The sequence below is a fragment of the Arabidopsis lyrata genome (assembly GCF_000004255.2).
Source record: "Arabidopsis lyrata subsp. lyrata unplaced genomic scaffold ARALYscaffold_3, whole genome shotgun sequence".
Classification (NCBI taxonomy): Eukaryota; Viridiplantae; Streptophyta; class Magnoliopsida; order Brassicales; family Brassicaceae; genus Arabidopsis; species Arabidopsis lyrata.
Window position 1 is genome coordinate 21231016 of NW_003302553.1, and position 22540 is coordinate 21253555.

At 34.5% G+C, this 22540-nt stretch overlaps 6 protein-coding genes across 6 annotated transcripts; 3 read left to right on the forward strand and 3 right to left on the reverse strand.

Moving 5' to 3' along the window:
- Positions 1 to 338: 338 nt before the first annotated feature.
- LOC110230152 (L10-interacting MYB domain-containing protein) lies at positions 339 to 2119 on the forward strand. The gene is given in 4 exon segments (XM_021032151.1): positions 339 to 1102; positions 1200 to 1706; positions 1785 to 1967; positions 1970 to 2119. Coding segments are annotated over 4 exon segments (1125 nt in total). The 5' UTR covers positions 339 to 817.
- Positions 2120 to 2492: 373 nt separating this feature from the next.
- On the forward strand, positions 2493 to 7291 carry LOC9320069 (putative leucine-rich repeat receptor-like protein kinase At2g19210). Its single transcript, XM_021032152.1, is given in 12 exon segments — positions 2493 to 2771; positions 2850 to 3396; positions 3626 to 3750; positions 4799 to 5087; positions 5200 to 5271; positions 5365 to 5445; positions 5526 to 5716; positions 5787 to 5995; positions 6080 to 6206; positions 6287 to 6349; positions 6448 to 6637; positions 6748 to 7291. Coding segments are annotated over 12 exon segments (2400 nt in total). The 5' UTR covers positions 2493 to 2683; the 3' UTR covers positions 7166 to 7291.
- Positions 7292 to 8888: 1597 nt separating this feature from the next.
- LOC110230220 (putative leucine-rich repeat receptor-like serine/threonine-protein kinase At2g19230) lies at positions 8889 to 11805 on the forward strand. Its single transcript, XM_021032342.1, is given in 9 exon segments — positions 8889 to 8997; positions 9084 to 9630; positions 9701 to 10179; positions 10264 to 10393; positions 10475 to 10546; positions 10626 to 10697; positions 10780 to 10860; positions 10979 to 11082; positions 11085 to 11805. Coding segments are annotated over 9 exon segments (1719 nt in total). The 5' UTR covers positions 8889 to 8903; the 3' UTR covers positions 11225 to 11805.
- A 421-nt stretch (positions 11806 to 12226) lies between these two features.
- On the reverse strand, positions 12227 to 13977 carry LOC9320070 (UPF0725 protein EMB2204). Its single transcript, XM_021032353.1, has 6 exons — positions 13874 to 13977; positions 13643 to 13744; positions 13447 to 13566; positions 13157 to 13352; positions 12972 to 13078; positions 12227 to 12888 (listed from the first exon to the last, which is right to left on the reverse strand). Exons 1-6 carry the CDS (start codon positions 13940 to 13942, stop codon positions 12514 to 12516), a joined length of 969 nt encoding a protein of 322 aa, XP_020888012.1. The 5' UTR covers positions 13943 to 13977; the 3' UTR covers positions 12227 to 12513.
- A 3563-nt stretch (positions 13978 to 17540) lies between these two features.
- LOC9322120 (EMBRYO SURROUNDING FACTOR 1-like protein 8) lies at positions 17541 to 18460 on the reverse strand. The gene is made up of 2 exons (XM_002886008.2): positions 18293 to 18460; positions 17541 to 17906 (listed from the first exon to the last, which is right to left on the reverse strand). The coding sequence occupies exons 1-2, from the start codon at positions 18354 to 18356 to the stop codon at positions 17737 to 17739; spliced, it is 234 nt and encodes a 77-aa protein (XP_002886054.1). The 5' UTR covers positions 18357 to 18460; the 3' UTR covers positions 17541 to 17736.
- Positions 18461 to 20509: 2049 nt separating this feature from the next.
- Positions 20510 to 21742, reverse strand: LOC9322121 (V-type proton ATPase subunit c1). Its single transcript, XM_021032358.1, has 3 exons — positions 21559 to 21742; positions 21051 to 21336; positions 20510 to 20964 (listed from the first exon to the last, which is right to left on the reverse strand). Exons 1-3 carry the CDS (start codon positions 21632 to 21634, stop codon positions 20832 to 20834), a joined length of 495 nt encoding a protein of 164 aa, XP_020888017.1. The 5' UTR covers positions 21635 to 21742; the 3' UTR covers positions 20510 to 20831.
- Positions 21743 to 22540: the final 798 nt, after the last annotated feature.

Sequence of the window (22540 nt, forward strand, 5' to 3'; positions counted from 1 at the left end):
ACCAATCAAACCCAACATATAACATGTATTTTTCAAATTTCGCCGTAAACTCATTAGTGTGTAATTAAAAAAACGGCAGTCAAATTAATTAAAAAATGTGTAATATAAACAATAAATGTGTTTTTTTTTTCTCAAATTTCGTCCCCAAACTCATTTATATATCTTATTAGAAAACAAAAAAAAACTAATATCGCTAGTAAACTTATGGTAACTCCTAATTAAACTTTATAATTTGACTATCTTCTCAATTAGTAAAAAGGAAGATAAATCAATTTTTTCTTGAAACAAATTAAAATCGGTCAATGCCAATTAAAAATTTTCCGATTAGAGAACCCACTCAAACCAGTATAAATTAGGGCCCTTAGAAGCCTAATAATCTCAGAAAAAAACAAGAAATCCCCATCTCTAGCAGTGCAAAAGCCAAAATTTTAGCCATGATGTAAAATTTTGGAATTGATAAGTCCTAAGGTTAGTTGTAGATTCAGCCATGATGTAAAAATTCCCATACATATTTGGATGTATATTTTGTATAGATTTGGTTACTGTTTTGTGTTTTGACAAACCACGGAATGACAAAATCATTTCGCGATCCTATGAGATTTTAACCAATCATATCACGATTCGCGCCATTTTTCTTTTGTATTTTTTCCTGTGATTTTAACGGAATTACCGGTCAAATTAAGCCTTTAATATGATATTGATATAATTTGGAAATATATATTATTATTTTTTGTTGTTGTTGTTGTCTTTACTTATCTAATTCTTTTTTTGTTTTTTGTTGTCTTTACTTATCTAACTATGCATATAGTAAAGAATTATGACGTCCAAAGCCGCATGGGAACCTGAACACGAACAAGTATTTGTGGACTTCTGTGTGGAGCAAAAGATGTTGGGGAATCAACCTGAAATGCAACATATATTGGAAGCTTTTAAAGAAATGAAGGGTGTGAGGTTTACCAAAGACCAGCTTATGAATCGTTGGGATACAATGATCAAGCAGTGGAAGATTTGGTGTAGACTTGTTCAACGCAAAGATATGAAATGGGATCTCCACACAAACACGTTTGGTGCCAGTGATCAAGAATGGGCCAACTATTTAGAGGTACAAACAAAGTCATCTTTTTGTGTGTTTGATATATTGATTGTTTATGAAGGCTAATAAATATGTAATAAAAAGTACTTAATTGGATTTGTCACAGATGAATCTTGAGGCTGGACAGTATCGGTGTAATCCTCCCTTGTTCCTCAAGAAACTAGAGATCATCTTTGCTGGTATTAACTTAGATGGTGAAGGTACGTCTTCAGGTAGCAAAATGAAGCAATTATGTGAGCATCATGATGAAGAAAATGATAACGGATATAAATCTAAGCTAAGCGCGTCTGATATCGCAATTCGTCGTCGGTTTAAGTGGCCACCATCCTCACATGCGATTTTTGTGGACGTATGTTTCCAAGAGTCTATAAAAGGAACCACACCAACCAGACGTAACCAACGTTATACAAAGGAAGCTTGGAAAATGATTCTTGAGGAAATCAATCGGATCACAGGAGTAGGATACACACATAAGCAGCTCGAAAGCCACTTCGAACGTACCAGAACATCTTGGAAGAACTGGTGTAAAACTATTGCCTCTCCCATCATGAAGTGGGATGCTAATACTCGCAAGTTTGGTGCAACTGAAGAGGACTGGGATACATACTTGAAGGTAAAGAAAATGTTACTTAGATTTTTTACAATATCAATTGGTAATTATATTTTTTTTTTGTCGATTTATCATTTATAGGTAAATAAAAAAGCTGCAGTGTTCAGATGGAGACATATTCCTCACGCTGATAAACTGGCAACCATCTTCAAAGGACGTATCGAACCTGGAAAGACCAAAACCCGCCGCTATCGCAAGAGAGTGATCGATCATCATTCAGAATCACCACAGCTACATGATCATCAACCAGCTCCATCATCAGTATAGTAGTCTACACAAATGAGCCAGTCACAGGAAGTGACAATAGAGCTGATGATGCTGAGCCTACCCCACTGATTAGGTCAGACTCAGAGGATGTTGTTGAAACTGTAACATCTTTATGTGATGTTTTAAACACAATGCATGTTTCCTTTTAAGGGTTAAAGAGGATTTATATCTTCTTTTTGTTTCTTAACTCTGTTAAATTTTCTACAAATATTGATTCTAGATCAGATGTGATAGTCTACAAGTTCCAATAGTGTCAAGAATTTTTCAGCTACTGTTATTGTTTCACCTGATTCATGTTGCCATGTTGGGATATTGATTTTTAACTTTGTTTTATGTCACTTGTAGTTTCTTTATGTTATCCACAAACTCAAGTTTGAAACTTTCATTGTCAGCTAATCATGAGAACTCATTCTTTGGTTTTAAACAATTAGCCCACTTGAAGATTTGTCAACTGACAAAAGACTACCTAAAGTCGTCCTTGTCTACGAATAGAAGGAAACTCTTCGAATATCCGAACTTGTTCTTTTGACTTGAGATTTGTTTTTTTTTTAGTATTTTGAGTTCAAGAGATAGTGCTTCACCATCAGCCAACATGGTTATAATATAATCTTTTAGAGTCAGAAGTATTGGAGCAAGAAACAAGTTTTGCTTTAACATTGTAGAAGAGGCTTATGTTGAAATTTTTATGAGATCAAGAGCTTTTTTTTTCAGTAATGGTGCACTACAACTTTCTCCCGCTGATTTCATTCGCAAGCTTCTTCGTTGTTTTTGTTCTTCTTGTTCGTGCTCAAGACCAATCAGGTACATAAAGTCTTGCAAATATACAAATATGGCTGTGTTTTTCTTTAATCTCTCTCTGTGTTTTTTTTTTCTTTACAGGTTTTGTCAGTATAGATTGTGGTATACCTGAGGATTCAAGCTATAATGATGAAACAACAGACATTAAGTATGTTTCAGATGCTGCTTTTGTTGAGTCCGGGACAATTCATAATATAGATCCTGAGTTTCAAACAAGTTCTCTTGAGAAGCAGTTTCAAAACGTTAGGTGTTTCCCTGAAGGCAAGAGAAACTGTTACGAAATCCAGCCTCCGCGGGGAAAAGGCTTCAAGTATTTGATCAGAACACGTTTCATGTACGGTAACTACGATAAACTAGGGAAAGCACCTGAGTTCGATCTTTATCTTGGTGTCAATCTCTGGGATTCTGTTAGTATAGATAATGCAACAACGATAGTTACAAAAGAGATCATCCACACCCTTCGTTCGGACCATGTTCATGTGTGTCTTGTTGCTAAAGAAAAAGGAACTCCATTCTTGTCTGTGTTAGAACTCAGGCTCCTGAAGAGTGATACATACGAGACTCCTTATGATTCACTTATGCTGTTTAAAAGATGGGATCTTGGGGGGCTCGGTGATCTTCCTGTCAGGTATAAATGAACACTATTTGAACATTTTTCTTTCCTAGGTTTTGCGTTCGAACGATGACTTGATTTGAGTTCGAAATTTAGGGTTTTTGATCGGTGAATATGATGATGAAGAGACTATTGTACAAGCTTAAACATGGTGATATATAGTGGCCACGATTCAGACGACGATATTTGTGCACAAGGTGATTTCTTAAGTAACACGTAAAGAAGATGATGTCTATATCCTCAGGTTTGGCTTCCGTGATGCAATTACGTCTCTGCATTATGCTTCAAAACTAACGAATATCTTTGAAAATGGAGCTCTGATGTTGCAGATCTTTTGGACGACAAGGCTGATCAATGGCACTATCACTGGTAATTCTAACTTGACGAAGATATTTCCTTACGGTAACCTCCTTTTGTTTTACCATCCACGTTGCTCTTTCGAGATAATTAATCCACTGGTTAATCGGTTCAAATAGTTCAAGAATCTTCTAAGGCATATGTTATTACGTAGAAGGAGAATGATCTTATTAACTTGTTAATGTCACTACCCATTTCTCAAATGTTATGCATATATATAAGCGCCAAGCTGGAGACTTTTGTTTGCTAATAGAAAATAACGTTGAAAAATCATCCCACTTGGAAATTGTTGTGGATACAAACTTTCGTAAGTCGTTGACATTATATTAAAGAAACTCTCATAAAACCACAAGATACCCTTTTGGCTTATGGTATATGCTTTCAGAGAAGGTGGTTCACCTGTAGGCAACATGTCTATTGAAGAACAAGCTTTGCATATATAAGGTTTAATTTGAATCTAAGAGAAATTGTTTGAGAATTGTGACTGATGGGGCATTTCAACTTTCTTCCGCTAGTTTCTTTTGCAAGCTTTGTTGTTGCCATTGTTCTTGTTTGTGCTCAAGACCAATCAGGTAGACTTTAGACAATGGTTTAGTTCTTATTTTTTTTTTAATATAATGTTAAATTATATTCAAAAGAAAAATATAACTTTTTTACAAGCTGATAATATAATGCTGAAAATTTAAAAGCAATAGTGTTTTAAACTCTAGAATCAAACCACATTCGAAGCCCTTCATCATATCGTCTATCACCCCATTCTTCTGATCGATGAAAGCATGTTTTGAACTTGCTTATCGAATCCAACCGATGAGTCGAGTTGCTGGATTCGGCATGTCCCCATGTCTTCTTCCATTTCGATCTCTCCATATTGTATAAACCGATGCTTGTAGAACATATAGTGCTAGGAAACTTTCAACACGATTATGTTGCAAATCTGAAACATTGTTTATAAGGGTTTGCCAATCCGTTGTGTACTTTGCCTTGAGGATATTCTTAATATATTGTTTACGTTTATATATGTTTTGTATAAGAATTTCATATGTGTGTGTGTGTTTTACAGGTTTTGTCAGTATAGATTGTGGTATACCGGAAGATTCAAGCTACAATGACGAGACAACAAACATAAAGTACATTTCAGATGCAGCATTTGTCGAGTCCGGGACAAATCATAGCATAGGTCCTGAGTTTCAGATAAACTCTCTTGAGAAACAGTTCTACAGTGTTAGGAGTTTCCCTGAAGGAAAGAGAAACTGTTATGAGGTGAAGCCTACACGAGGGAAAGGCTTCAAGTATTTGATCAGAACCCGTTTCATGTATGGTAACTACGATAATCTAGGGAAAGCACCCGTGTTTGATCTTTAATTATCTTGGTGTTAATCTCTGGGATTCTGTTAAAATAGATAATACAACTATGATAAGTACCAAAGAGATCATTCACACGCTAACAAAATTTTATTTTAGGGACCTGTCAAACAACAGTTTAACGGGAAAAGTACCCGAGTTTCTTGCTGATTTACCGGATTTGATGGAATTGTAAGTTATGCTAACTGGAGTTGTAGATTATTGGACCAATGGTATCAGTTATGACTTGGAAAATCTATGTTGATTGCATCTTAATTTCTGTAGAAACTTAGAAGGAAACCAGTTATCCGGCCCCTTTCCGGTAAAACTACTGGAAAGATCAAATGACGGATCGCTGTTGCTAAGGTATTTTTCTTTTATAAGCTTGTATGCATTGCAGATCTGTTGCTACAAAAATGATTTACGTTTCTACATTTTGATCATAGACTTGAGGGGATAAATATGACGAAGAAGATAGAGAATCCAGACCCTTGCGTATCTGCTTCATCTCAAAATACAATGAAGAAGGAAGAGAAGAGAGGATACATCATTCCATTAGTAGCATCCCTAGCAGGATTGCTTGTTCTTTTAACTGCAGTAGCTTTGTTTTGGCTATTCAAGAAGAGATATCAAAATGGTAAAACATAAACAAAATGCTTACCCTGCTAGGATGTTTTGTAACAAAACTTAACTTGAGATCTTTACAGGTACCACTGGTATCAAGACTGGTCCCTTGGACTCAACGAAGCGATACTACAAATATTCAGAAGTTGTGGGAGTAACATAAAATTTCGAGAGAGTTCTTGGTCAAGGAGGTTTTGGAAAAGTGTACTATGGAGTCCTAAATGGAAACCAAGTCGCAGTCAAAATGCTCTCTGAATCGTCGTCTCAAGGGTACAAAGAGTTTCGAGCAGAGGTCACTCTCTTGTGCTTTTAAAGATTCAGTCTTTGTCAATTGTGTACGGTGACTAAAGATATATATTAACTTGCTTATCATCAGGTCGAACTTCTCTTGAGAGTTCATCACAAGAACTTGACTGTTCTTATCGGATACTGCAACGAAGGCAAGCATATGGCACTAATCTACGAGTATATGGCTAATGGGACCTTGGGAGACTACTTGTCAGGTTAGTCTTTTGCACTTTTGATCAGTCCTATTAGTTCGAACAGGGGAAATTTTTTCCCTAATGGGTTTTGTATAATGAAGGGAAAAACATAAGTATACTGAGCTGAGAGGAGAGGTTACAAATATCACTAGATGCAGCACAAGGTTTGTCAAAACATTTATTGAAAATACTTGCACCAAGGGAATGAGGGATGTGATAGTCAATGACATGAATTTTTTTGGTTTATTTGAAACAAACCCAGGGCTTGAGTATCTCCACAATGGCTGCAACCCTCCCATAGTTCAAAGAGATGTGAAACCGGCTAATATTCTGCTTAACGAAAAGCTCCAGGCCAAAATTGCTGACTTTGGATTATCTAGAAGCGTTGCACTGGAAGGTGGAAGCCAGGTCTCAACCGCTGTTGCTGGGACTATTGGTTATCTCGACCCTGAGTAAAGCTCTTTGCTCTAACTTTAAAAACTGCCGACGTCTTTATTCTTGTGTTTCTACTATGTTTTCGTGTCTAATGTTATGGTTTGTGATCATTTTTCTTATAATGAAGGTACCATGCAACGCAACAACTAAGCGAGAAGAGTGATGTATACAGTTTTGGGATGGTTCTTCTACAGGTAGTCACTGGCCAACCTGTATTTACACATTCAAGAACAACAGAGAACAGACACATAAGCAACTGGGTCGGATTGTTGCTGTCCAAAGGGGACATCAGAAGCATCGTGGATCCGAGGCTAGAGGGGAAGTTCGATGCTGGCTTGGCCTGGAAGATCACGGAAGTAGCAATGGCTTGTGCATCTCAAAGTTCTGTTAATAGGCCGACAATGAGTCAAGTAGTGGCTGAGCTGAAGGAGAGTGTAAACAGAGCAAGAGCTGGTGGTGGTGGTTCCAACGATATTAGTCCTGAAGATTCTACGATTATGGTGTCGATGGATTTTGACTCGAGAATAGTTCCTCAGCCGAGGTAAATGATTTGTTGATGTGTGTGTGATGATGATCGTTTGATGTTGTTTATTTTGTAAGAGATTGAACTATACAAAAGTGCATTGAAAAACCAAACAAAATGAAACTGGAGAACAAATTTGGTTACTAAACTAAACTTTCAAGATTGATGTTTTTTTTTTTTTTTGAATTGAATGTAAAATAATATTCAACCAAAAACCTTTTGTACAATGAATGCTTCAGTGTTTTGAAAACATTTGAAAAGGTACATTGAGAGCAAAAAGAGAGCTTGTTTACTGAGTTGGCCGAATGGAGAACCACAGCCTTAGGCTGTCATCATAGCGATGGTCTCCCACGTCTTTGATTGAGGTTTGGCGATTGCGAACATTCTTGTCGATGAGTTTTATAAGTCGAGCTTGTGGAGATTGCATTCCTCTCATGCCATATATGGTAGATAGTGGCTTGGAATACATACCTGATCAGAAAGAGACGGAGTCGTGGGGGTGGTTTGGTTATCAAGCAAAGCAACCAATTGGCTCCAGTCCGTGGAGTAGTGAAGACTCTGTGTTAAATCCTTCCAAACTCCAGCCGAATATGAGCAAGAGAAGAACAAGTGGTCCCTTGTCTCCTCAAAAGTTTTCACAAAGAACACACTCACTCCGTTGTCCCGAGTTCCAGTTTTTGATTCGATCTCCAGTTGCTAATCGGTTGTGAACTGCGAGCCATAGTAAGATGTATTTGATGAGGATATCCCAATTGTATGATAAGCTCATTTGGAGATGTTAACTCCTTTCACGGCATGCTCGTTTAGATTCTTCAATTGAATATCTATCATTCTGATAAACACAAAGTACATAACCTGTGAGTCTGTGACTGGCTTCTTAGGGTAATTAAACTTTAGAAAAGGCGCTTCTTATTAAGGCAAAATTAAACAAATATAGCTAGAGAAGCAAAAGGTCACAAAGAGAGCGCAAATGGTTAAGTAGGCATGGCTATGCACTATAACAGTATGATCATGTGTGACTTGCTAGTTTATAGAAAACTACTTTTCATATCTTGATGTAAGAACTTCAAGGACAAACCTGGAGATGAGATCCTAGAGCTTCTATGTATGCAAATACCTTCAGAGAAAAGACATAAGAAATGTGACGGGCTCACTATGTAACCTATTATGAAGATGGTTATAACTGATGTGTTTAATGTTACGTGGTACTAGAAAAAAGTTATTAAAGGGAATCAACGTCCACTAAAGTTATGTGTGAGAATTTTGAAAATACCCTCTTGTTTCTGTTATGCAATTCTGATTTTTAGGTGATGTTAGAAATATGTATCTTTTTCCGGAAGCTTGTCTCCAAGTTATTTTCAGTAATCTATACCAAATCCAGTCCATGCTAATGTGTCATGTTTCTTATCCAATTTCTTATGTTATATAGTTATCCAGATCGAAGCCATTGAAACAGTCATTAGTTCTGTAATGAATACTAATTAAAACAACAATTCTTTAACCTGTTGACCAATCGTTAATTGAATTGGTTTTAAAATGCCTAGTGGTTTGATGCAGTATTCAGCAGAAGAAATCTTCAGAAAATGTCTATGAACTTGATCATGCTGATTAGTGATTAACTTATGATCTATAGCGGTGATTTAAATATAGGACAACATGGATTTAGAATAGTCTTAAACAAAACAAAAAAGAGTTGACTATTTCATATGCTATTGGTTATTTTGCTTCTATATAATACAGAAGAGAATATCTTTAAATCTATGAGAAATTTTATGGCTCTCTTCCACTTTCTTTTGTTGGTTACATACATAAGCTTTGTTGGTCGTTTTTGTGTTCAAGCTCAAGACCAATCAGGTACATAACTTAATGGTCTTTGCTTGTGTTGACTCTTCAAATGTACATAAATCTCTTATTTCTATGTTTGTGTACGTCTTTTCCAGGATTTGTGAGTATTGACTGCGGGCTACCAGATGGTTCGAGGTACCGTGATGAAAAAACAGATATAAATTACATTTCAGATTCTGAATTCGTTGAATCAGGGACAAGTAGTAGCATAGATCCTAAGTTCCAGACAAGCTCTCTTGAGATTCAGTTCAACAACGTGAGGAGCTTCCCTGAAGCCAAAAGAAATTGTTACGATGTTAAGCCTCTACAAGGAAAAGGTTCTAAGTATTTGATCAGAGCTCGTTTCATGTATGGAAACTACGACACTCTCGACAAAGCACCTGAGTTTGATCTTTATCTTGGGGTCAATCTCTGGGATTCTGTTACAATAGATAATGCAACTACGATTGTAACCAAAGAGATCATCTACACTCTTGGTTCAGACCATGTCCATGTGTGTCTTGTTGATAAAGGCAGAGGAACAGCATTTATATCTGTCTTAGAGCTCAGGCTTTTAAAGAGTAATATGTATGAGACTCCTTATGATAAACTTATGCTTGTTGCAAGACGTGATGTGGGATCAATAAGTAATGATTCTGTCAGGTGAGTTGTCTTTAAGCTCTGTTTTGTTAGTTTCAAATCATTAGCTACTTAATGTATGTTCATAATTTAGGTACAAAGATGATGCTTATGACCGCTTATGGACACCGCGACAATTGGAAAATTTCACTACATTGAACACGCCGCTCGCAATAGATCAAAATATCAACAATAGCTTTCAACCTCCTCTTATTGTCATGAGAACCGCAAATGCACCAAGAAAAGCAATCCAGTATATCAATATGTTGCTTGAACCAAAAGATCCTAAGGGGAAGTTTTATATATTCATGCACTTTGCTGAAATTGTTGAGCTGCAGAGAAATGAGACCAGAGAGTTCACTATATTGGTGAATGGTGAACCAATAGAACCCATTGTATTTAGTCCTCGCTTCTTGTTTACAGATACACTTTCCACCAAGAACCCCGCGAGCGGATCAAGAATCGAGATTTCTATTAGACCAACTAATAGATCGACCCTTCAACCGATCATCAACGCCATTGAGGCCTATCAAGTCAATGAGTTTCTTCAGTCACCTACTCATCAACTAGATGGTAACGAATAATTTTCTCTCTTATGTTGAAAAATTGAACAATTTACTTAGCAGAAGACGATTAAGTTGTTTTCATTTGCCTTAGTTGATGCCATTAGGAAGATTAAGACCATTTACAAACTAAAGAAGAATTGGCAAGGAGATCCATGTGTTTATGTAGATTATTCTTGGGAAGGTCTTGACTGTGATCAGAATCCTCCGAGAATCGTTTCTCTGTGAGAATCTTGCTAAACTCATCTTTGTTCTGTGTTTTCAGTATTTTTACATGTTGCTAAGATAACATTGGTGAGTTTCAGGAACTTATCCTTCAGCAGACTGTCTGGTCTGATCGATCCAGCCTTCTGCAACCTGACATCAATTCAGAAATTGTCAGTATTTATTTGTTTGATGCTATGAACATTGAAGAGAGTAAAGAGTTTGTGAACTCAAATCAATCTTTTGTTACAGGGATTTGTCAAACAACCGCTTAAAAGGAAACATACTTGATTGCTTCGCCTATTTACCGAGTTTAAATGAGCTGTAAGTCATATCAACTCGAACATAAACTTCATTTAAGCTCATTGGTGTGGTACTCATATGGATTCTGTGTGTACTTTTGCAGAAACTTGGAAGGAAACCAATTAACGGGCTTGGTTCCGCCAAAACTACTGGAGAGATCAAGAACTGGATCACTTAAGCTAAGGTTTGCACATATTACTGAACCAATGCTTGTCCATTTTCTTGAAAAATAAGATTCATCATATATGTATAGTTCGCTTACCGGAATTCTTGCTTTCGCCCTAACGTTTTGTAATAACAAGCGTGAGCGGAAATCCAGGTCTTTTTCTATCATCTTCATGTCAAGAGACGAAGAAAACTAAAGGATTCGTCGTTCCGCTGGTAGCATCCATTGTAGGTGTGCTCATCCTTTGACATGCTTGACTCCGTTGTGGTATTTCAAGAAAATAAAAAAAGAGAGAGAGAGCGAGGTATCATCTCAACAAACTCTCAAGAGTCAGAGCAGAAAATGGGGATCCTATAAAACAAATCAAGATCCAAAATCTTGATTTTATTTACACGTTGCTTGATAGTTTTACTTACCTTGTATCCAAGTGAAGCTACAAAATTCTTTGTGCTTTGTTATGTTTTCTATAAACCATCTTTTTAGTTTGATTTTAGGAGTGAAGGTATAGGTATATATAGTAAGAAGAAACAGAGAGACAAATGTCTAGATTTGGCATGAAGCAGAGAGACAAAGGTCCGAATTTCTACCAAATCTATACAGTTGCAATGTAGACATGTTAGGAATGATCGGTTCTAAACTGAAATCCTTTTATACAACAGACCAAAGCAGAGAAGAGCAGAGCATAACATAAACAGAGCAAAACAGAACATATGAGTTTGAGATTAACCACTACTTGCAGAGAAATAGCTCTTGGATTAGTATTTGTATCACATTGTTTTTTGTTGATTTGGCACTCAATAATTAGCTTAAATTTTCCTCATGTCATCTATAAAACGAAATCACAAAGAAACCGAAATCTAAGGAGAGAACATTTGTATCATGTAAAGCCTTAGTTACCATCAGTTGTGTAAAAGAATAATGAAGGCCAAAGGTTGTATGGATCACCCATTGCTTTCAGCACAAGTTAACCTATGGCAGATGGGACAAATGTATCTTTTTGAATGGTATGTTCTACTGTCTTAGTACCTGCGGCTACCTTGGGGTTTTTGACCCATCTAAAGCAACCTGGAATATTCTTCCAGTACTGAAACCATGTCCCCCTCCAAATATATTCATCGTATATTGATAAGTATGGGCAATATGGCATGTACTACTCCCTCGGTGAAGAGAAAAGCTCTTATCCCCCTCCAAGAATCGATTTGACTAACCTCATCGTTTGGGTGGAGACACCTCACAACAACTTTAATTTGTGACTTCATCATCCGTTATGTTTTGCATAATCAAAAAAGTAAAAAATATATATATATTTATGCATTTTATAGGTTTGATTTGAATTATTTGAAACTCTTGTGTACAACACACACTACTTAAAAACAACACAAAATTGCACAAAAAGCAATCCACTTAACAATCCGAACGCACCAAATAACTTAGTCGACCAATGTTAAAGTATTCAAGCAGAACAACACACTTAAAAACTACACAAAGTTTCACAAAAAGAAATCCACATATATAACAATCCTAAGGCACCAAATAACTTGGTCAACCAACGATGGGTTTATTATTCTGATCCACATATTCAAATTGGTCTAGTCTAGTGCAGACGACGAGCCAGCTTCCAAGGTTTGTGAGCTCTGAGTACGATCCACCATTTACATCGAAACCATCATGTCAGATTGTCCCGTCCTTCGAGCCAGGCGACGTGGTGGATTCACCGTTCCCTAACGATCTGAAGCTCTCAGTGCGACCCACGATTCTAAAGACTTGCGGCTTCTCATCCCAGATTCTTCTGACTATAGCAACGCGATCGCCATCCTCACCAGCTCGAGCCTTGCATGAGTCTGTGTACCTAATGTAGAAAATTGCATCATAGGCGTGAAGTCCCTTTTCAGAGGGACGACATGGGTCTGGTGTAGTGTCCAGAGCCACTCTCAGAATCTTCAAATTGGCCACACCGTGTTTTATATGGTGCCTTTTAGTTGTGGCAACTGCAAGTTCCAAATACAGACGAATCCAGTCATTTTTTTTAACCTCTGATTTTTTCAGCTGCCAAAAGAAAAAAAACCATAAATATGTTGTTGTTCGATAATAAGCAAAAACTCAAGTGGTCTTAAAATCAAGGATTTTACCACGTAAAATCGGTCTGTATCATCTTGGAAAGGATTCTCTGGCGGCAACTCAGGCCTGAGAGAATGCAAGTTGACTCTTTTGGTTTCACTACCTATGGTAACTTCACCTATACAAAGAGTAACTCGAAGATTGATAACTTGTTGTTGGTTTGAAAACTATACGAATAATATCTAAAAATATTTACCTAAAGGACAAGCAATAGTGCACGACAAAAGTAAGCTGCCATAAGTTCTTTCATTAACATGAGTTTGAAAAGTTTGAAGGGAACCACTGGTATCTCGAGGATCCTTGGCATCGAAAGTTATGCGGTAAGAGGTAGCACTAGTAACACCCGAGGACTTGATGTATGTAGATATGCTACTGAGCTTCAAGTCTTTCCCCTACATTTGATTGATAGAAAAAGAGAGAAATAGATTAAAGCAACATAGATATAGGTAATTAATAAGAAAGAAATTAAAGAGAATAATTATTTACATGGACACAATTGTAACGATGAAGGCCCAACTTAGCATAAAGGAGGACTATTAAACGACGAGGATTGTGCGGATGATCATTGGCGTAAACTAACGTAATACCCCGGTGGATTTGGTTTTCCTAAGTAAGACCCGTTACTTATTAGCTCAAATATAATCAACAATTAGGTAAGGTAGATAGAAAGAATATATATTACACTGCTTCTCCATTTCCACGGTTGTTTCATATAGCCAGGTCCAAAGTTAAGCACTACAACCTTCTTACTTTCCTTCTCCACCTTCTCTTTGGAAGCGAGGGGCTGATTGTGGGGATGGTTTTTGGCGAAAATGTACAGAATATTAGCTCGGTTAGTTATTAGCTCAAATATATTAGGAAGCGATTTGACAAAAAAAACAATTAGGTAAGGAAGATAGAAAGAATAGATTACATCGCAGTTCTTATGTATTTCCATAACCTCGGACCTCGGAATCTCACGCTCAACCTTCTCCCTTTTCATCTTCTCTATTACAAATGAGCGGCTGATGGACGCGATTTAGGGTTTCTTCACTCCACGCAAATTTATATATACCTTAGATCTTGGATATTTAGAAATAAATCTCTATACTATTAAAAGAGAAGTACAAATGAAAATGGGTCAGGTTAAAATCAGAAAATTGACCCGAAATTCTGAAATCGGATCTTTGAAATTTTTTTGGAATATAAATTCGAATTAATAATGAAAAATCGAAATAAAATCAAATATTTATGGAAATCAAATAAAATCTGATTGTACTTATGGTAACTAATAATAAAAGCATATTTCAAACAATATTATACATTAATTACGTATAATAAATTTGTTCATATATACGTATAAGTTTTAGTTAGAAAAAGAGTTATTTATATATATATATTTTTTCTTTAATACATTGCATTTCTATATTTTAAATTTATTGTAATATTTGTTACAATAGTTTTAATTATCAATCATCAAGTATTCATCATTATCATTAATTATCAAATCTCAAAAAAGTGGTTTCGCAATCTCTCTTAAAATTTGACTCCACAACTTTTTGAGAAAATATTTTACACGGAAACCATCTATCAAATTCTCGTCCTATTTACATCTACTTATAATCTAATATCTACTTTATTATTAAAAATATATTTTTACACCCAATCATATCTTTCCGTGAATGTATGTTCTTGACAACCACGTCCTACAAGATGGCTCTATGAACACATTAAGGTAAGTATATGTTTGTTGCTTTCCCTTTTACATAGTTTCTTTAACAATAAAATATTGTGTCAAAAAAAATTCGAATGAAAATTATATCAAAACGGGAAATAAAACTAAAATAAGCAATAAAATAGAAAATTATAAACACAATGATATACAAAACTTCGATGATTCAATAATGAATTAAGAAACTAAATTAACAATATAAAATAAAATTATAATTGACGACAAACAATATACCCAAACAAAACTCAAATAAATATATTAAAAATTAATTTAAATTGTTATATATTTTTAATCGGAATGTAAATTGAAATAAATAATAAATATGTAAATTTAAATCATCACATATTTCTTTTTATTTCTTATAATTCACAAAAAAGAACATAATTAAGTAAAAAAAATATTAAAAAGGAAAAATACATATATTGGTTTGACATATTTCTAATTGAAAAAAGTAAACTCAAATAATTAATAAAAATACACAAATAAGTAGTAAAACAAATATTATAAAAAAGAAAAATACATATATTAACTTCAAATATTTCCAATTGAAAAAGAAAAGTCAAATAATTAATACTAAAAATTAATTTAAATTATTACATATTTTCAATTGGAAAGAAAATTGAAATAAATAAGAGAAATTGTTAAAAATGCCCCTTTTTCAATACCCCTTTTCAAAAATGCCCCCTTTGAGAGTCCATTTTTAAGTTTGCCCTCTTTTAATTTTAAAGACCATTTTACCCTTATTTGAAACAAAATTAGGTCCACAAAATACAAAATATTTTTTGGCGGGAAAAGTGATCCCGCAAATTTTTGGCGGGAAACGTGATCCCGCAATTTTCCCGCCAAAATTTTTTTTTTTGGGGAAAAGTGATTCCGCAATTTTTTTGGCGAAATTTTTTTGGCGGGAAAAATTTACAAGGTATTTTAAAGGTTTTACAGAGTATTTACAAGTGTTTTGTAAGGTTTTACAATGTATTTTAAAAGGTTTTACAAGGTAGTTATAAGGTTTTATAAGGTATTTATAACTTGTAAAACCTTATAAAAAACTTGTAAAACCTTATAACTTATTAAACCTTATAAAATAGCTTGTAAAATCTTATAATATCTTATAAATACGTTGTAAAACCTTTTAAAATACATTGTAAAACCTTATAAATACCCTGTAAAAACCTTTAAAATACCTTGTAAAATTTTCCGCCAAAAATTTAACGCCAAAAAAATTGCGGAATCACTTTTCTTGCAAAAATAATTTTTTGGCGGGAAAAAATTTTACGGGAAAATTTTACAAGGTATTTTAAAGGTTTTACAAGTTTTTACAAAATCAAATTTGTAATTTTGATGTGTGCACATTCTCATGTTTTCCTTATATATTTGTGATATCTTTTATTAAAAGAAGGGTAATTTAGTCATTTTGTGCATAAAAAGGGGTATTTTTAAAAATGGACAGCCAAATGGAGCATTGAATTAGTGACATGTATTATTTGTAATTTTAAAAGTTCTTTCAAAGATGTACCTATTTTTACATGCAAGATGATATTGGTCAGAAAAAAAAAAATCTTGAATATTAAGCATTTGATGATGTTTGTTACTTTTGGATTCCATTGGTAATGAATATTAAGCATAACGTGGAAGTTTTACGTTGGTGTGCGTTGTATTCTAAAAACCTCAATTAACGTACCTCCTGATCTACTTATTTTTAATAGTAAACATTTTTATAGTATAAATAAATAATTATAATCTCATAATCTCATAAACATATTATCCTATGAAGTTTGATGCCATCTCACCAGAAATATTTAAGTTGTATTATTAGAATTAGTATGACACATGCAAACCATACCGATTATTTTACCTGTTTTCAGTCTGAACTAAATTCTGGTGAATCATGCTGACCAAAATTGTATGAATATATGCTATATAATATATACCTTAGAGGACTGATTATGATTGATCTTGATTGATTATGGATGATGATTAAGTTATAGTTTTGGATCTTGGAAGCATATACATATGCATGCGACTAGGGTTGCTAATTAAGAAAAACTTATCTTGAAATTGTGTAATGCAACGTATTGAAAATGATCACCTTGTGATGAATTGAATGGAGTTATGATAAGGTTCCTCGAAAAAACAATATGGTAAACTGAAGTAGAAATAACAAATGCATATAAACCCTTAGATATTCAAAGGGATAGAGAACTTAAGGATGATGAAATCCTAAAAGATAATAACTAATAACATGGTATCTCAAGAAAGTCAAAATTAAAGTAGGCTTCTTTCAACAACTACCAAATCTTTTCATGAATTTCATCTTGATTTTTTTTTTCTTTTCTTTATTTTTGTAAGACCGTAAGTTTCTGTTTGAGTTAAACATTGTATCCATTTTTTTATTTAATTTTAATCATTATATATATTATTAATCTTTACATACACATACTAATATGCATAATTTTTGTTTTTTAGTTACATATATAGTACTAGAAGATATTATGGAGTTATAAATTTGTGAAAAACATTACCTATAATGATTTTATAGTGCTTTAAATCATAGTTTGTTAAAAATAAATATTTCAGTGATAAGTAACGGATTACAAAAGAAACATATTTGCAAGTTGCTTTAGGTTTCTCTAAAACTATGCACGACACTGCAGATTACAATCTAAGTTCTTGTATTAATAACATATATGTTATCAGAATTGTAATAGATAAAGAATGAGGATTTGAGTAGCCTTCGTAGTTCTGGAGGTTGCCAAGTCACCTAGTGAAGACATTTACCGAATCATGTGGAATTCGAATTGGTGGAATATGGGTAGTTAATGAATTTGATGGTGTCCGATAAGATAATGTAATTTTATAAGTAAAGTGAACATTAAAACAAAATGAGATAAATTAGATACGTAGAATTTGAAAGTCGATCACTTAACACAATTACAATAATCATAAATTGTATTAGTTGGACTCCTAAATAAACATGTATTCTTCATATTATGGAAGTGATTAGATATTATGTAAACGCTAATAGGTTTCTTAATTCCTTAGTAGAGGTTATTATTAAGTTATGCCTTTCAAGCTTTGCAGTCAGCCAGACATTCTGATTTGCTATTGTAACACCTATTCCTGAAATTGGCCCTGAAACAACAAGCACACGTGAGTTTCCTGTCTTTATTGTCGCAATTCATCGACATGCAAACTGGTTTAACTGCATTGTTCGCTTCAACACCTTTTCCATTTTCACCTATAAAAAAAACAAAATACAATCATTTGAAAAATACTGATTGTGAAAGATATGATTATGGGTCTGACTGGTACTCTTTCATAGAAGAAAAATAATGAGAAGAAAAATAATTCTTCTGTGTTGTACTTAAATGTAACCAGTCAGATGAAAAGCAGTTGATTTTGTTTTCTTTCCAATTCTTCAAAAAACAACGTGAAAAGGTAGAATTCATCCCACTTCAAATATATGAGAGAAAAAATTCTTCTGTTTTTCTGCTTTTATTTTCTTCTCTTTTCTTCTTTTATTTTTCATTTCATTTTTTCCACTTTTTACCAGTCACACCCTATGTGATTCTATATAAAGGTGATTAGGTGATGATGATCAAAAAGAAAACAATATATCCATACATTCATGAAGAGGAAATGAAGAAATCAGGATGATGCAAAAGATAAAAAGGTGTGATGAAGACATTATATTGTTGTGATACTTTTACGAAGCAAATACGTTTTGTTTTCTGATGGTTAAAATTTCTATATAAAGTAAGGATTTATATATCTTGAAATATATAACTAGTGGTTCTTGTAATGGCGATCCATTAAAAAAGGTATGTTTGTTTGACTAGTTTTAATTTTTTTTTAAAACTATTTCTTGCTAATAGTATGGTTAACGTTTTCTTCTTTATTAAGTTGTTTATAATATATATACACTAGGTCTTGGCAAAATAACCGAACCATAAGAACCGAACCGGAACTGGAACCGAACCGCAATATTTCGGATACCCGAAAATATTCGAAACATGAGTTTATATCTAAAAATATTAGTTAGTTTTAGATCGAATAACCAAAAATACCCGAAATACTAAGAAATATTTGGAAAATATATAAAATACTTAAAATATCCAAAACAATACTCAAAAATATCTGAAAATACTTTAAAATATCCAAAATACCTAAAAATATCCGAAAGAAATTATCCGAATAGATCCTAAACTTCAGAACCGAAAGAACCGGAACCGGAACCGAACCAAAATTGTTTGGTTCCTATATGGATCCTAAACTCTAGAAACGAAAGAACCGAAACCGAACCAGAACCGAACAGATACCCGAACGCCCAGGCCTATTATACATTCTTTTATTTTGTACGTTGAGCGACCATTCTATTATTCAAATTGAGGTAATGTGGATAATCACATTGGAAAAGAACAACCAACAAAGTAAATGGTCAGCGTTATAAATAGCTTCCCATGTGATATAATAATAGAAAATTCATGAATAAACTCATAAGTCTGAAGAATTCCTTTAGTTTTGTAGAGAAATTTGGCCACTCCTTGGTTTGCAATCATTGGAATGATGTCTACACGGTCGGTTCCAAAGGCGTGATGGTTTGTTTCTTGTAGTAGAAACTTGAAACGTCATCGCCTAAATAAGAACTAAATGCTTAATATAATTTCTCATTACATATAAAAAGGTTTTTCTACATGGCTTTTATCTTTGCTTATATAGAGTATTATCTTCTTGATTGGGGAAAATCTTAGAATGAATTTTCTTGTATACGATCGATCACAGAGAGTATCCCCAGCCCGTGTCTTGAGAATGGTCTTGAAAATTTTCTAGATTTCTCAGTTCATCATGAAATACAAGAGTTAGCCAAAGGATCTGTTAGTGACGAAGTTGTCGGGCGATACTTCTTTTTGTAAACAAGGTTTATGACATCTAGGTGCTCGTGCTTACAGTTCTTTTAATATTTCTGTTATGGAGATGTTTCCTTGCTTTTGAAATTGAAGATTGTATGTTGAAAGCTTTTTTCTTTGATAGAGGACACTCTATGTCTCCATTGTTTTCAAGTTTCTAGTAGAAAAGTGAAACCATTTCATCCACGTTTCCTCCAACCATGGATTTAACGTTTAAGTACTTCAAACGGTTCTTCCTACCAAAAGTGTTGTGGGGTGCCTTTGATTCGAATTGGTAAAAGCGATAAGAGATAAGGGGCATCATATTCCCAAAATTGGAGGATACTCATCATGTGGTTGAAGTGGTAGTCTAGAACTACTTCAATTCCATTTTGAATTGGAGTGGAACTGCCTTTACCCTAACTTGGATCCAACTACGCGGCCTTCCAATCTAAGTGGTTTAGAAATATATGGATAATTGACTAAGATATTCTATTGTTTCAAGCAAGTAGCTCCCCCAATCAAAGTTAGAACATAGATAGATATGAGATTCAATTTACTAAACGCCAGCAATGGATTACTTGTATAATCGATAGCAAATCTCGTCAAAGAAACGAAAATGAGAAGGAGATACGCACACACATCTCGAACACGCAGAAGATTCGATGAGATGTAAAAACAAAAACGATTGGATTACAGAAGATAATTGGCTTAGGAGGAACCCTAGGAAAAAGCACTGCCGGATGACCCAATACATGAATTCAAAATGGTCTAGTTTAAAAGCAAAAAGTATTGCTTAAGAATGTCTACACAGTTTCACAAAAAAAAAAAAGAATGTCTACACAAATTTATTAAACAATTTTCAAAAACATATTTAATATTTTGCTTACTTTGCTTAACCACCTCCTTATATAATGTTTTGTTCAGTGGAAAAGCTATCTTAAAACCAAATAGGAAGGCACCAAAGATTAATCTCATAACATTCAAAGATGGTATCAGAAGCAAACTTCTTTACAAACAAAATATTATCAAGTTCATCAAGACAAATGCAGACAATACAAGAATACAAAACAAATGCCAAGCTCTTTTTTTATTACCGAACCAAACAAAATAACATCCTACACTCAAGTAACCACCAACCTAGGAAAGTAGGTGGCAGATCTGCTTCCCAAATCAAGATCCAAGAATCCACAAAATATCGACTCCAGATACTACATACCGCACACAAAAGTTGATCGATAAGTAAGTACCTGGAACTCTAACATTTGTTTGTGCTCTCATTCTGCTCTCGACTGACCAGCTCGAGAAGATAAAATGATGCCTACAATAAGGCCGTAAAGAGCAAGTGCTTCCGCAAAGATAAGAATAAGAATCATCCCAACAAAGAGCTTAGGCTGCTGCGCATTTGCCCTGAGAGAATCGCAAAACCAAAACAACTCAAGTTCTACATTATGGTTTTCAATCAACAAATTCAACATTCTCTGTGAGGAACAAACCTAACACCCGCATCGCCGACAATTCCAATAGCCATACCAGCTGATAGCCCAGCAAGACCACAAGCAAGACCAGACGAAAGGTGAGCGTATCCGTCAAATAGGTAATAAGACTTAGCCTTAGGATTGATACCGGTACTGATGATAACAGCAATAATAAGTCCATAAATACCCAAAACACCAGCCATAACAACAGGAACAATAGACTTCATCACCAACTCAGGTCTCATCACTCCCATTGAAGCCACACCAACACCACTCTTCGCAGTCCCATAAGCAGCTCCCATACCTAAAACCCAAATCCAGTAACAAAATCTCAATTTACGACCCAAACACAATCACAAATCAATACCTAAATCCAGATTCTGATCAAACCTAAGAACACTAATCAATCAATCAATAAGGCCAACGATTCTCATAAAAAGTCTCTAGAAGCAATCATGTGGATCAGATCAAAGGGAATAATACGAATTGGAAGAGAATTGAAATGAGAAAGAAGGGAATTGGTTACAGGAGAAGACGAGAGCGGCGGCGGCGCCGAGGAAGCCGAAGAAGGGAGCAGTTTCATCGCCGCTGAACGTAGACATCTTCTCGGATCTAAGAACTTTGGATCGGATCGTTTGAATCTGGAGGGAGGAAGAGAGAATTGGATTTTTTTGCTGTGATTTTTTTTTTTTTTCAGATGAGTGGAAGAGAACGACGTAGTCTGTTTGTACAATAGAGTTGTTGATGAACACGTTGTAATATTGGGCCGCGTCTTATGAAATTAAAGCCCAATTTGCTGTTATCTATTTTTTGATCATAGACAAAACTTGCCGTTGAGATATTAGACTTGGGGACCAAATAATATACTTTGGCAGATATGATTTATGTTATTGCATCATTATGTATGTAATGTTGTTAATCTTCAATAGGTTGCTCATATTCTATGTTCACTTTCTTCGTCGATTTAGATGGCATAGATCGAACCACCGTCTTCTTCTTCAGAGAAAATATTACCATGCATATTGTTGTTGTTTATTTCTAAGTTATTGACTTCCCTTTTTATGTGAAATCTTACCGGTAAATAGTGAGAGATTTTGCACAAACCCTCTTGTTTCCTCCCTTATCAAACACTTGAAATAAAGTCTATACAAATCAGAATCCGGTGAGGGTTTTTGGCCATCTTGAGTTCCCATTTCTTCCATGTATCTTTAATATTTTGTTTTCCTTAGGTTTTACGACTTGTAGTATATAAATATACTCAAGAGAATAAGTTTGTGCTTGTTGGGTTTTGGTTTTTGAATTAGTCTTTTGAAATAGTCACCTAGATTATAGGAGTAATTCGTTGCTCTATTTTTTTTTTATTATGCGGGATTTTAATATAAAAATATTATTAATGAGAATTTTTGAACATAAATATAATTATTTGAATTTTAAAAAATACAATGTTTCCCTTTCTTCTCGCTTTCTCTTTCCCTTTCTTCTCGCTTTATCTTATTTCTCGTTTATGT

Bases quoted from the DNA above. Each gene is read 5' to 3' on its own strand.
- LOC9320070 (XM_021032353.1), bottom strand. From the start codon at position 13,942: ATGAAAAGGGAGAAGGTTGAGCGTGAGATTCCGAGGTCCGAGGTTATG. The intron at 13,745-13,873 runs GTAATCTATTCT...CCCCACAATCAG, and splicing joins AAATACATAAGAACTGCGAT to CCCCTCGCTTCCAAAGAGAA. The intron at 13,079-13,156 runs GTAAATATTTTT...CTCTTTGTATAG, and splicing joins CACTATTGCTTGTCCTTTAG to GTGAAGTTACCATAGGTAGT.
- LOC9322120 (XM_002886008.2), bottom strand. From the start codon at position 18,356: ATGTCTTCATCACACCTTTTTATCTTTTGCATCATCCTGATTTCTTCA. The intron at 17,907-18,292 runs GTATGGATATAT...TTTTTTTTATAG, and splicing joins TTCATTTCCTCTTCATGAAT to GTGAAAATGGAAAAGGTGTT.
- LOC9322121 (XM_021032358.1), bottom strand. From the start codon at position 21,634: ATGTCTACGTTCAGCGGCGATGAAACTGCTCCCTTCTTCGGCTTCCTC. The intron at 21,337-21,558 runs GTAACCAATTCC...TTTGGGTTTTAG, and splicing joins CGCCGCTCTCGTCTTCTCCT to GTATGGGAGCTGCTTATGGG. The intron at 20,965-21,050 runs GTTTGTTCCTCA...CGATTCTCTCAG, and splicing joins GTCGGCGATGCGGGTGTTAG to GGCAAATGCGCAGCAGCCTA.